This window comes from Dufourea novaeangliae, unplaced genomic scaffold (assembly GCF_001272555.1).
Source record: "Dufourea novaeangliae isolate 0120121106 unplaced genomic scaffold, ASM127255v1 scaffold113, whole genome shotgun sequence".
Lineage (NCBI taxonomy): Eukaryota > Metazoa > Arthropoda > Insecta > Hymenoptera > Halictidae > Dufourea > Dufourea novaeangliae.
The window spans coordinates 640,580-655,707 of record NW_015373986.1 but is presented as its reverse complement, the minus strand read 5'-3'; the positions used below and the strand labels follow the sequence as shown (position 1 = coordinate 655,707).

General features: G+C 47.3%; 1 protein-coding gene across 1 annotated transcript in view; it reads left to right on the top strand.

Moving 5' to 3' along the window:
• Positions 1-1,044: 1,044 nt before the first annotated feature.
• Positions 1,045-15,128, top strand: part of LOC107187334 (acetylcholinesterase) — an 83,979-nt gene continuing 69,895 nt past the window's right edge. Inside the window, exon 1 of the mRNA XM_015575406.1 lies at positions 1,045-2,243. Within this exon, the coding sequence (XP_015430892.1) occupies positions 1,115-2,243 (1,129 nt within the window). The 5' untranslated portion in view covers positions 1,045-1,114. The remainder of the gene's footprint in view (positions 2,244-15,128) is intronic.

The window sequence follows — 15,128 nt, the reverse complement described above, 5'->3', positions numbered from 1 at the left end:
ATACTAAAGAGAAATGTGAGAAGACAACCAAAAGTTTCCATAGAGCTCAAACATACGAGTCAGCGAGCAGAGTACGGGAGAAGGCCTCCGTTCGTTCGAGTCCTCCACAAAGTTGCATCTCCAAGAACCCCGTCAGAAACTTAAAAATTGCGTCCGTTGAAAAATGCAGGATCGCAAACCAAAGACCCGACAGCCCACGGAGTGGAGGAATCATCGAGCACTCTTTTTCCCTCATCGATCAGAAAGTTGCATCGCCGGAAGCTCGGTGGAAAGTTAAATGAACGGGGACCGCGAGCGCCGATGTCTTCCGGAATAGTTTTCGACGCGGCACGAATCTTTCCCGGGGACTCGAAGTTGCCTCGAAAACTCGCGACAAAGGGAATTGAATGGGCATCGGTGGATACGGGCGCGAGAGGCGTGTGCGCCGCCGACACACACTCTCTCTCTGTCTCTCTCCACCACCACCGTCGTCGTTACCACCACCACCACTACCAAACGGCACCAGCATCGCGAGCCATCGGCGCACCTCTACTCGGTGCCACCTCTACCTCCGCGATCAGTCGACCCCGTGCAACGCGGCTCGCCGGCCGCCGCGCGATAATACACGAAGTCCGCCCTGTTCTCGTGCGATCTTCCCTCTCTACCTCGAAAAGTGTCGGCCTCGAACAAGCAGAACACAAGTGGACATACTGCGGGACCTATTCAGACCTGGAGCTAGCTCCGTAGGGGCCTATAGGGACAAACAAAGAAGGTGATATTGCGCGTGCGTGTGCTAGTTAGTGCGTGTGCCTCCTCTGGAAAGGTCACGGTAAATTAGAAGACATTCATTCACTATTGAAGAGCTAATCAAGACATAACCAAGATTTAACTAAATTCTAACTAAGACCTGAAAAAAGGACATATACACGAAAACGACGGCGTGGTTGGAGAGTAGCGAGAGGCTAACACGGGGGAGAGAGGATTGCGCGCAAAAGCCGGCGGTGGTCCCCCACTCGCTAACTTGTTGAGTCTCTCTCTATCTGGACAGGTGTGTTTGTGTGTGTGTGTGTTTGTGTGTATGTGTGTGCGCACGTAGAACCCAGCCGGGATACGCCATCGCAGAGCACGCGATAAGATGACGGGGAAGCTACCCGCGGTGCTGCTTCTCCTGCTGGTGCAGCTGAGCTCGAGCAGGGCGAACGTCGCCACCCAGAGGACTAATGTCCACAATGATCCCCTTGTGGTGGAGACGACCAGCGGTCTGGTACGTGGTTTCTCACGTACGGTGATGGACAGAGAAGTACACATCTTCTACGGGATACCGTTCGCGAAGCCCCCGATCGGTCCCCTAAGATTCCGTAAGCCACTGCCTATCGAGCCCTGGCACGGTGTGTTGAACGCGACAGTGCTACCGAACAGCTGCTACCAGGAGAGGTACGAGTACTTTCCTGGCTTCCCAGGCGAGGAAATGTGGAATCCAAACACAAACATCTCGGAGGATTGTTTGTACCTGAACATCTGGGTGTCCCAGAAGTTTCGTCTGAGACACAAAGGATCTGAACCACCGAATAATGGGGATCGAAAGGGTGTTCCTCTTTTGGTCTGGATCTACGGAGGAGGATTCATGACTGGGACGGCCACGTTGGACGTCTACGACGCTGACATCATGGCAGCCACCAGCAACGTCATCATCGCCTCTATGCAGTACAGAGTTGGCGCTTTTGGGTTTCTCTATCTGAACAAGCATTTTGCAAATAGCGAAGAAGCTCCTGGGAACATGGGCCTCTGGGACCAGGCTTTAGCGCTCAGGTGGCTGAGGGACAATGCTGCTGCGTTTGGAGGCGACCCTGACCTGATCACCATCTTCGGGGAGTCCGCTGGCGGTAGCTCGGTGTCCCTTCATCTGATCTCACCTGTGACTAGGGGTCTGGTCCGTCGTGGGATCCTACAAAGTGGGACATTGAACGCTCCGTGGAGCTACATGACTGGGGAAAAGGCTAACGAAGTGGCCAGGGTGCTGGTCGACGATTGCGGCTGCAATTCCACTTTGCTCCAAGAGAATCCAGCCAGAGTGATGGCCTGCATGAGGTCCGTGGACGCGAAGACCATCTCTGTACAGCAGTGGAACAGCTACTGGGGCATTCTTGGCTTCCCATCTGCACCCACCATCGACGGGATCTTCCTGCCCAAAGATCCACTCGAGTTGCTGATGGAGGCTGACTTCAAGGACACGGAGATACTGATCGGGAACAACAAGAACGAGGGTGAGTGAGATTTGTTTAATTCGGTCACTGGGGTTTGGGTACCAATTAAGGGTTTGATTGTAGGTCTGACGACCCTGGGTATTTAATTGGACGGTGGTACTTGCGATGTAATTGTCAGTGTGGTGGTTGTGTGATGGTATCTTGAAGAGAAAAGTGTAGTATGTTAGGTCTTATAAATTTCTTGGAAAGTCTTTTCGTGGTTTGCGAAAGTCAACTCGTTCCGAGGGTGCTTAGAGTTGAACTGATTAGGCAGTCATCGTGTCGAGGGGTCGGGTCAAGTTTGTGGGAATGAAATGGATTCTCTGGGATGACGAGCGGCTTTTAATGTAACGAGGTTATCGGGGACGTTGACGATGATTAAGCGTAGGTCGTGGGGATCGTTCGATACCGTCTTGCGAAAAATCTCTTATCGATTCCGATTTCGAGCCGTGGAACGCTCTTGTTTATCCATGTTCGTTACGTAAATTCCCCGTTGAACCGGATGAACGGCTGTCTCTGGCTGGTTGGAAACAATGGTTCTCGGTGTATTATCGTTAGATAACGCGGGGAACCTATTCATTATTGGCTCGCGATCCACCTTTCTCGTTAATGAAAAGCTGTGTCGCGCGCAACGCAGCTGTGTTTTACCGCGGACGGGAATTATTTTGCGCAGGGCTCCTTGAGGGTCTACCCACTCTGGCTAATTAACCTTTACCGATCGAAGGGGCGTGGGGACGATTCGATCGACGGTGCCTTGGTAAAGGGCATCGGGGTGTCTTCTGATATCTGTCGGGCTCGATGGGGACAGAAAGGTATGGCTGGAAGATCGCTTTTCACGAATATTCCCTGAAAGTCTTGAGAGTCTCGAGAGTCTCGAAGGTTCTCTGTATGTTTTGAAAGTTTTAAAAGTTCTGAAGGTGTTGAAGGAACTGAATGTGTTGAAAATTTTAATAGTCGTGACGATTTTGAAATTCTAAAAGTCTTTGAAAGCCTTGAAGGCCTTGAATGCTTTGAAAGTCTTGAATGTTTAGAAAGTCGTGAAAGTCTTGAAAATCTCGAAAGCGTTGTAAGTCTAGAAAGTGTTAAATGTCTTGAGAATCTTGAAAGTTTTGAAAGTCTTGAAAGTCTCGTAGATTTTAAAAACCCTGAGGACTTTTAAATTCCCCTGCTAATATTAAATTAAATTTACCTCCTACGCGATTTGATCACATCACAGGTGCCACAGAAATCGCGAATAGTTTAGGACTCCCAGAATTTTCGTGTTTCCTGAAACACGTTCATTCAGCGAAAAAAAGATTCCGAGACTCTCGGTGTTCCCAAGTTTGCGAAGTGAACAGACGGTGCCCATGGACGGGGATTAACCTCAGACGCGTGTAATCTCCACGAATCCCTCGGAGTCTGAGAGATCGCACCGATTAATTAGGACACTGATTTTCCCCGGCGAATCTACGCAACTAGCCGACAGATAACCTCGATCTGGTGATTAAAAACGTCGTACGCGTCTCGACCTTTCACCCAAAAGGTGAGGCGACCATTAATTAGCTTAGTCGAACGAGTCGAGGTAATTAAGCAGCCCGAGCTCCGTTTCTATGGGGACTTTCGCGCCCTAAATGGAACCTTTTTCTATCTCCCGAGACAGTTGTCTATTATTTCTGATTACTTACACGTGTACTTCGATTCTTTATCTCTGGCTAAGAGTACATTGGGCACAGCGGGTCCCTTCGACAACACATTCCGACGATAAAATTTGTCGTCTCGTGTTTCGAACTTATCTTGTGAGCAGTGGACCAAATGAAACATACTGTGGTGCTTCTGTAGGCGATCGTGTTTATAGAGAGAGAAAGGGGGAAAAGATGAAGGCATTCTTACAGTACAAGTATAGTGTAATATATTGAAGTGTGTACAATAGAAGGTCTTTTTTTCATTAAACGAAATATACTCAGGTCCTCGTGGTTGACCGTGCTTATACAGAGAGATGAAGGGTTTGAAATATATGTAACTGACGGTGTTTTTTTTACAGTTCAGTGAGTTCTTCTTTACATAATAAACATTTTATACAACAGAGCTTCTCTCGTTGTCATGGGAAGAATATACATTGCTTCTGTTCGAGTCAGTTTCACGAGTAAGAATAATATCGGAAGATACGTCGTGTCAGTGCGATGCACACGTGGCTACATCAGTAATTTGGCCTATTCAGTGTTCTGCCTCGATATGACATCTTGCCCCTGACACCTGTGTAAATTCGCGGTGTGGCTGACAATTGAGCGCTTCTGTAATTCCGGATCGTTTAATGTTCTCTCGAACAGGATAAAGCGTGCCTCCTCTTCCCTATCCTCCCGAAAATTGCTGCCAATCGAGGATCGTGTCAACGCGGACGGGGACCATTTTTCGCGAATTCATCGGTCGACCGATTGTTTCGGCCCGTTTTACCTCCGTTCCGCGTCAAATGCAACGTGTCTCATGCATAAATCATGCCGAAGTGGACACCCTCTCCGTCCCCCTGTAAATTGATTCCATTGACGCGTAGAAACGCTCCTTTTCGAGCTCGATGCAACCTCCTCAATAATTCAGAACACTTCCGGTACGGAAGTACACCGTTTGTTGCCGCAAAGAACGGAAAATCGACGCGATTATCGTGTTCCCCGCGTACTTGCGACCTTGTATTCGACATTTTGAAACCTATGGTAAAGAAAAATCGTCGGGATACAGTTTGAAACCATCGTGAAATTGAATTGTCTTGATCGGTCTACTAAATGGCTGACTCGTACTACTGCGATCCAGTCGTAGGATATAATAATCATTGTTTTTATTAGATTTCAGTCTCAAATTTTCACTTTAGAACACTGTATGAAACCAAGAAAAGCATGAAGTACATTAAAATCCAATTTTTTCATAGCCGCCGAAGAGCTTGACTCGTACTACTGCCATTTTGATGCAAAATCAGTTCCTATAGGAATACCAGGGAGTTTTTCGGGTGTCTCTATAAAATCGAAAGTGGGATTACTTTAATTGATCTCGTTTAGGAAGTCAGAGGTACCACGGAGGCGTGTGTGCGTACGCAGCGGTGCCAATTTCGTTTCTTCGTGGGAAGTTTTCCGGTGAGAAGAAAATTCGGAAAATCCACTGACCTGGATTCAAATTTCGCCACCCATCCGTGTTCCCTCCCCGTTCTTAACTAACTTCCTGGTTGGCACGTGCTTCCTTCTGAATCCCAATGAGGCCTGGATCGGTGATGGCTCGAAAAAGGGAAAGTCTTCCACCAAAGGAAAATCATCCGACGAAACGAGCCTAAGATATTTTGAGGTCACGATTGACCCAAGGACCGTTTGCAACGACCCATACTAAAAAATTCTATGATCTGGAAGAACGATAGCTTAACAAAAAATACAATACACCGAAAAATCGAACTTTCGAGCTGTGGGTCACTCTGAACCCATCCATTTCGTATCCCATATTTCGTAAAAAATTCCAGGGATTGCTGGAAAGGGAAAGTCCCAAACCCTTGACCCGACGGAACTCTCTGGAGTGTGTTTGCAGAAACTCGACGGAAAAAAGAAAGAAAGGGAAGGACGGAAGTCGTTGCATTCGTCATGTTTCCGGGGGGTGGGGGGTAGACGGGAATTTTAAAACTCGTTCGTTATTTATAGTACCGTTGGATATGCAAAAGAACCTGCGATCCCTGGTTGGTTAACAAATGTCTCGGCCAACGGAAGAACGATTTTTTCACGGGAAACGTGGACTTCAGCAAGGGTAATTTCGCGGGTATTCGACGGGAAGGGGGGAGAGTTCCTCGGTGGCGCGAAAGGGCGGCAGCGTTAACGAGGTCAAACGACGCGCCGATAATTGCATCAACAAGCTGCAGGATTATAATACGCGCATAAATTCGTATACTGGCTGGCTATTAACCGAATAATGCGTCGCCCTTTGCGCAGCCGGCATTAACCGGAACGGGAATTACCGGCGAGGAAAGTGTGGCGCGCCGACGTAATTGGGGCTGACTAGGCCGAGCAATGCGTCACGTTCGATGTTTTCATTAACATCGAGACCCTGTGCTTTGCGGACCTATGTTCCGGTTTTGGATGGCAATTAGGACGAAAGAATCCAGGAAAATGGAGAAATTTCGATTTTGCCGGGCGGCCGTCGGTATGATTGATTTGCACTACTGAGACCAGCTTCTTTGACGTTTATTGTTCGTTAAGTTCCGATCATATAGTTGTCATATTCGTACCTCTAATAACAGGAATTTGCAGATAAATATTTCGTAATAGCTTTAACACTGAATTAATTTCAATTTTCGTCAGCGGTTGTCGATAATATTGACTCGTACTACTGAACGTTCTTGTGTCTTTCTTCTAACCGATTTTCCGACCTTGTATTTTTAATATATTTTAGTCTGTAGTACACGAAATCACTGGGAAAATATTTCATAACAATCTCGGAATTGAATTAAATTAAATTCCTCCGGGTGTTCGCGGAAACGGTCGACCCGCACCACTGTGAGTTTCCACGGGGCGGTCCGGTTTCCGGCGTTTATCGCCCGAATTCCACGGTAATCCAGCGATAAACTCGCGTGCAAGGACTTCGTGAACGTTCGCGGGCGAATGACGGTCTCACCCCCCGATTTCAAGGTTTTGACGACTCTCGTCAAGGTCATCAGGGATGGGGGAAAATTTTGCAGTGCTCACGGAACGGCGCCAGATTTCACGGAGGCAGATTCCGTTCCCTCGGAAGCATTTCACTTCTCGCTTGTTGTCGCGTGAGTCCCATACGTTTCCTCGTAGTCACGTTCTCAAACTTTATACAATATTTTACCCAGCAATTTAAATCTCGAACCTGGTCGCCGGGATCCGATATCGACGCGTCGAAACTATCCCCTCCACCCTCGATTGTTTAAACGTTTTATCCGACGGGCCAACCGACGCGATCAGAATTTTATCGTCCCGACGTGATTGATAAATATCTCGACGGTCCATCACAAAAAAAAACAATAACACAGCAACAAATACCTTGAATTGCCGCCCCTGGCCCAGCCCTGTCCCCCCAGTGTTCGATAAACAATCGCCCGTTAAACAATGCTCCTGTTGTGTTGCCACAAAATTCACGTTGTGTCTAATGGCGTGCGTGCCTCGGGCCTTTACAGATCGATATTGACGATTCGATTTTCATGCCCGTTGCACCGCTGTGCGCGCTGTTTTTTCCGTTCCGTTTCCACCCCCACCCACTCCCATCCCACGCCTATCCAGTGTACATTTTTATGAAATTTTTTTGTCCTCTTTTTTTCGTGGTCCGGAGTTCGGTGATTTATAATTCGAGACGATTCCCGCGCGATGTTATTGCGCCCGGTATATTATCCGTTTAAACGGATTCAGGAATAATGGAGAACGGCAATCGCTTGGGCTGGCGCGTACCCGATTTACCCAGGGCGACGTAATTTGTAGCGGAATTCGTACTTGCGAAATTCCTTTAATCACGAGGCGCTTTGTTACCGGTCGTGCCTGCGGCAGAGTCATTTATGACCTGTGGCAAGAACTCACTTTTGTTAATTCATTGTTTGAACACTTTGGTAGTTTGGTGCGTTGACGAATGATGTTGTATGAATGATAAATGATTGTGTTTCTTAACGGGTGATCGGTGTCCAGGCTATAGGAAGCCTCATGGGTTAATTGTGCGTTGTGTTCCTTCATTTTCCGTACGGAAGTTGCAGCGGTTGTAACAGCGATCGAGAAACAAAATTCTCTGGCTTCTTTCCGCGAACGATGCGGAAGAAAGCGTGGGTATCACTCCGATCGTGTTACGTGGAACGATTTACACCGTCCGAAGTGTAAAGTTCGCTGTGATTAGCCGGTCGATCGGCGGCAAGCCGGCCACGTTATTATCGTTGTAACCGGGTGGGCAGAGATTTTTTATTAAGATCCTGTGCTCATTAACAGCGGGACCGAGGACATCGGTCACGCGAGCACGGACGAGATTAAAAAAGATAACCTGGCCTGGGTTTCGGGTTCTCAAGATTCCCATTCGTTAGTCCGGGAAGTAAAGGAATATGAATTAAAAAAATGAAGCTTGTACCAAGAATGAGAACAAAGTAAAAAAATGCAGTTTCCGTTAGGTCGTCTTCCAAACGGTTGACCTGTATTACTGTCGCCCGTCGGACGTTTTCGTCCTGAACTTCTGACCTTATGTTCCGTGTTGTTCTTGAGTATGTATTTTAATTTAATCTGTTATAAATAAACGCGCGAGGATCTTGATGTAGAATTAACTCCGGTTTCTATTAACAGCGTCGGCGAAACGGTTGACTCGTACTACTTGCGACTCGAACGAAGCCAGTAGTTTCCCGCCGTATTCCCATCGAATTCCATATTTTTAAGAAACACTGGAAAACAACAATTACGAGACTGTCCATCCTGGAACTGTCTCGAATGTACATCCTCGGGTTTATCAGGTTCGGCAGGGGAACGTTGCTCGTAACACAAGTCCTGTCGACGTCGTTACGCTAACGTCGTTAGAATCGCGGGGCTAAGGGTTGAGGCGAGGTAACGTCTTTTGTCAGACGGCGCGTAATTACGGGAGACAAATTGCCGGCCGGATATTCCGTGGAATTGCGCGACCAGACAACGAAGAAACCGAATGGAATTCGTAAGTCGACTCTCCTACATTAATGATTTTTCCCATTTCCCAACGTTACCGTCTCCCGTTTATTTGCACCCTGAATTGACGAAAGTTTGACGGAACAGCTCTTTGAGCTGTGTGTGCACGCGGTCTAGCAATTCGTCCAGTATCGAACAACTCGGCTGAGTCGGTCCGCTTTAAAGCGCAGACAACCCGAAAGGGTGCCTCTCGGCCGCTTCGTAGCCCAGCTACTCGAAGTATTTGTTTGATCAAAGGGTTAAGGTCGGGTTGCGGCAGGGCCTATGTGTTAACCATTGCCCCACAGACAGACTTTTCATTATTCAGCTTCTTTTATCGGAGTTGCACTGTCTGACATTTAGAGGCCAGCCGGGAGCTTCGTTGAATGTTTCAGACTTAGGTCCTATCAATTCTTTATTCTTCATTCCAGCCGACCCGCTGGCTTCGTGCATTCTCCACCTTTTAACACCTTGACTACTGTTTTATAGATCGGGCCGATGCAATCAGGATCTAACTTTGGCAGAATGCAGGCCTGATGCGTCAGTAACTAAACATGACTGTGTACTAATTCTTGCTCGATCTAGGCCTAACTAGCTGCATCATGGTACCATTCAGTAGAGTCTAGACCCAGGTGCTAATAACGTTGGCTGAACATTAGCTGGTACAGCTTTCATGGCCTTAAAGGAAGTTTCAGTTTCGAATGGTACCTCATTCCATTTTTGCCCCCGTTTTGCATCCCTTAAGACTTCCTGTTTAGGGGCAAGGCCTTTTATCAGTGCAGCCCTGTATTATTCAAGCTACCTAATTGTGCCCAACGGTCTGCCGGTTAATATTTCCGGCCGCCCGAAGATCCGGAATGATACGACGCCTTTGAGGACTGACTATGCGAGCCGTCCCATTAACGAGAGATGGGATTAATTAACGGGGAGTGCGCTTTTTCACGGAATTCCTTCTGACCCCGTTTAATTATCCGATGCAACCGTTTGCTAACGCGGAATTAGCGCAGCAGGACGGCCTTAGGGTACGCGTCTCTCTCGTTGCCGAGCCAATTACTCGGAATGATTTTAACGGCATCATGGGCCCCCGCCGCGTCTTCCGTCCCGGTGATTATAACGAGAGGCGGCCTCGAACTGTCAACACTTTAATCCCTTTAAACAAAATATCATTTCACGATATAGTCCATGTGATTCTCCTCATTTGGGCCCAGTAGTTTCGAAGTTACCTTCTTTTACTCCCATTTTTTGGGGTTGTTTTCATCCCCATCTTGGGGGTGGTTTTGAAACGTTTACCATAGAGTCTTTTAATTCTCTGAGAATTTCATTAGTATTGACCAATTGATCTGGCCTTGTATTATCTTTGTCCATTTTTCAGCCTTCTTGGATTCTAGCGAAGTCTGTTTGTCGGGGACACCCGGTATATTCGTTGAACGTATAAAATCCGCGGTCCAGTTCCGCGCATCGGATAATTAAAAGCGGCGCGGGAAGAATTCCACCGAGCGGTCCACTCCGTTAATTACTTTTTTTCCTGCCTTGATGGAAGGGGGATGTGTGACGGTATTTTTCCCCGATTCGGTCGCGATCTTCTCGATCCCTTAATCCGACATCGAAAATCCGTTCCGGCTGTCGTTGTTCTCCTCGCGATTCGTCGAATCGAGAGCTGCTTGATGAAATAAACGAAAAAGAAAAAAAAAACGGGCGCGTGAGATCCCTAGGAAATCAGGCGGTCTCCACGTTTCCCCTGGAACTCGCAGGACCCAGTAGTATTAGTAAGCGATAGGCTCGCCGCAGTGGAAAAATCCGCAATAATCGCACCCGGCCACTTTTGAGCGTCGGATTTTTCGTTGATTCGAGGTGGGAGGGGCGACACACACACGATTCGAGTCCGCGAATCAAGCCCCGTTTGGACGCGACTCACGTGACAACAATTTACGACGGTAGGTTAAGTCTAATTGCGAATTCACGGCGACACTTTTACCGGGAAACGAGCCGCGTGCACGCGGCCCCGCCATTCACTGTTGGGAAATTGGGACTAACGTGTATAGGGTGTTCTGAAAAAATTTGGGAATCCATGTGATGGTATGTCTATTATCAAAAAGGAAGTTGAAAGTATGAGAATTGAAATATACAGGGTGTCTCAGTTAACGTGGTCATACTTTCCCATAAGGAACCACGATCTTTGGATCACCCTGTACGATGTTAACTGAAAATGAATGAAGATGACGGTATTTCTAAAAGAAAAAACAGGTTGAAATATACAGGGTGTCTCAGAAATCCTGTATATCTCACCACGCATTCTTATTAGAAGACACAATCTTTATGACCACCCTGTATGATATTAATAAAAAAAAGGATAAATACACGGTGCTTTCAGTGTGTATGCCGTTTCCCATCGTATTTTCGATTTCGTGGCCATACGAGATCTTGGATTTCCGAGGAATCCGATTCCAGGCCACGGTGGAAATTTTCGCGACGAATCCCCCTCGTATTTGCCCGTCGTTATTCCTCTCGGCGTGCTCGGAATTTTATGGTGATTCCGATTGAACCCGTGCGGGAGGTGTACGAGGGTTACCGGGGTTTCCCCCCATAAATGTTTCGAATTCCCTGATAATTCGCCTCTCCTCTCCCCTCATAAAAATGTCCGTTGACGGGGAGATCAGGGGGCTGGGAAAACGTGTGTGTGCCAGGCGCGCGTCACAGCTGGATTTGCGAATCAGGCCGAGCTCGTTCGATCGCGTTCGAACAACAAGATTCCCCTGCGAATATACCCGTTGTTGTAACGCGTGTTTCCTTCATCCTTGTCGTGTAAAACCTGTATTTTTGTCGTTGTTGAAATAACGAGAACATAAGCCACCCGTGAAACTCTGGTGTGCACTATTCCCCGATACACCGCGTGTTTTGTCGAGCGTGATACGCGGCGGAACGCTCGGTTTTCAATATATTGCTAGGCAGTAAAATTTCCATCCGGTTCCCGCCTTCTTATCGTATCTTTTTTAGATGCACTCCACTTTTTACGGTTCGAAGCGTTGAAGTTTATTTGGTGCCTTGAGCGCTAGAGAATGTCTTGTAATAGAATTAAATCTGGTTTTTATCGATTTATTCTCCGAATGCTTGACCAGCACTACTGTCGCTGTTTCAAGGTTCGAGGTGATCGTTATCGTGAACCTCCCGTTATATTTTCTATTTTTAGGCCCGTATCGTATTCAAATTGATATAAAACCAATGTCGGGTAATCGGTTTGTTGGGTTGACGTCGAAGTGCTCGACTCTTACTACTGCCACTCTAGCTTCGACCCAATTGCGAGTGTTTTCATTAACATTCCGCCCCGTATTTCCATTTTTTCCAATGTATACCGAGCCCAATTTAACGAGAAACAATCTGTGGATCCCTTGAAACGGAATTAAATCCACTTTGTGTTGATTTGTCGTCTTAGTACTTGACTCATACTACTGCCACGTTCGGTCCCACCCTAACTGTGATTGTTTCAACTTAACCGTCGTTCCATATCGAATCAAATACAATAAGAAAGAAACTGGTGATGCCTTGAAACGGAATTAAGTCCACTTTTTATCGATATTTTCTCAAAGTGCTTGACTCTTGCTACTGCCACCTTTGGTTCCAACCTAACCCCGTTTCTTTCAATCAAACTGTTGCTCTATATCGAACCAAATTTAATAAGAAACAAATTACACATGTCTGGAAACAGAATTAAATCCACTTTTCGTTAATTTGTTCTCCAAGCGATTGACTCATACTACTAGTAGCTTCGTTGTAGGTACTTCGTTGTTCGTATACTTATTCGTTGGCGGGCAACGGTGGTTCGGGCACTCTTTGATCGTGAGGATCCTTCCGGTTCGATGCAATTAAAATGCAAGTCACGTGCGCCCGATCGACGCCCCGAGTTAACCAACCGACGACGCGGAAACTTTTCGTCCGATAATGCGCGGGAGCAGTGGGGAGCATCAGCAGCGCGGCGCTCGTGACAGGGGTGTGTGTGTGCGCGCCAGTCACTGGCAGAATTCCAACCGGTCGGTTGGCTCCCACCGATGCATCATTCTTGTGGCCCGTTTTGCTGCATCAGGATACCGATGCACACGTAGCTGAACGTATGACGACAGTCGTGGCCTGGAACGTCAGGTGGCCAGGGATTACCTCGTTAGTATACATTGGTTCATATATATATATATATACCCCCAACCGGCTGCATAACCTTGCAGCTCCAAATATGCTGTCCCCGCGATGCCACGCAATTTTCTGTCGTCGATCCGTCTCCTTGAATCATCCATTCCTGATTGGTGTCCTTGGTAGTTATTCAATCAAGTCCTACTTCCATTTCGAGTCACTTGAATTTTCTACTTTTTCTCTGGAACCTTAATTTCAATGGACGATGTACTCGGTATTCGACCTCTTTTTGTCGAGAAGCTTTTGAATTTTTTTGTTTCCAGATCTTTTTTCAGGTTGTCCGTCAATTTCGATTTTCGTTCGAAAGCACCACAGTTTCAGAGATAACGTTCGCGACAGTTGTTGCGTACGTTTCAACGCGAACGCTTCACACCCATGCCGCAGTATTTCGCGCAATCATATGTTGATTGTATTCGGCCAGCCATTAGGTGATTTAGGATTACATGATTAGCGCACACGTTGATACGCGGGGCAGACAGCTTCGCCACCCTCTCTGTCTCATGAATATGCATTGCTCTTGTTTCTATCGTTTGTACAACCAGTCAATTTTACGATCTGATTTAATGTACATGCACGGTACGTTTCGTCGTGGACACTTGTTTTCAGCCTGAACCGCACGTTAATTCAACATTCACCGTCGAAATACACTATTCACCTGTTATATTCACTGTTTCCGAGCCTTTCTATAGTCAAGTAGATACGTTGGTTAAGATCTACTCTCGATAATGATTTTTAAGTAGACGTACAGCTGAAGATCCACTCTGGTTAATGTGGATACCTAGCCTAAGATGTACTCTCGTTAATGGCTCGCCTGTGGACACGTACCTTAAGGTTCACTTACGAATTCAGGTATGCAACAGAAATTCCTATTCTCTGCCGATGATTGCATGAAACTATGATAAAAGTTTCATCGGTGCACAGTACGTTTTAGTGCCTGGTAGAATCCCACGAGACACATCGATATAAAACACGCTCGTCCAGGCTAACGTTGGTTTAAGTGGTTGATTGGCCCGTGATTTGGCGAGTCAATTAGAGGGGGCCGTAACACGGTGTCGTTATTCCGGGGACTCGTCTCAATTTCAGCCCAAGGGGGAGTGGGGGTGGGAGTGGGGAGGGTAGAAGGTGGGTTTCGCGGCCGGTTTTAACCGCGCTGGTGCCCGTTTCGCATCTGTTGAATCTGGCCGTACGCCAAGTCTCGTCTAGGTAACGCCTGTGCTGCTTCTTGTATCTTATTCGCGGTAACAGTCTGCGACTGACAGCACCGGGAATGGGGGAGGGTGAAAGCCGCGACAAACTTTCGGATTAACCGGTTATCGAGTAAATTGACTCGGGGAAATGGAGGCGCGGTCCCCTCTGAGTAACTCCGGGGGACTGAAACGACACGGAAAAGCTTGGGGAAAGTTTCGCCACTACGGGAAAGTTTCTCGAAATACTGGCGCCCGGGTGAAAAAGCAATGGGACGAGGAATAATCGAGGGGGAGGATCGAGGGAAGCTTTCGTTGCTGAGAATCCTGGAATCAGGGGACGACGATGATGATGACAGTGGGGGCCTAGAATTTGGGTAGGACGTGTCGTAGCTATCCTGGATAGGATATGTACCAATTATTGTAATAAGATAATATTTATACTTGAACGAGTAGAGTAATGTCACTGAATCATAAATTAATGTCACTGATTATCTTCAAGGAACTATCAAGGTCTGGGTTAGGTCACTTCTGTTGGTAGGAAGCTTTCTGTTGGTGAGAATCCTGAAATTAGGGGACGATGATGACGATGATCCTGGAACCCCCAAGTTCAGGTAGACGTGTGGTAGCGATCCTGGACAAGATACCTGAACAAAGATCTGTCAAGGTCGATTGTAGCGAGATGGACGAAATTTACCTACGACGTGGGAGAGCGAACATGAAACGCCTTCGACGTTCGTGCAACATGTTGCCCGACGTGCATGGCGAAAAGAGACGACGGTTTGACCAAGAGGATGGATCTCGAGTGGGATTTCGACAGATGTCGATAACAATCACGTTGCGTTCCGGTTCCGATGGAACGAGCTCTTGAGCTTCCACCGTTGATACGTTGCTCGCTTATCCGTCTGATAGGGGCCAGG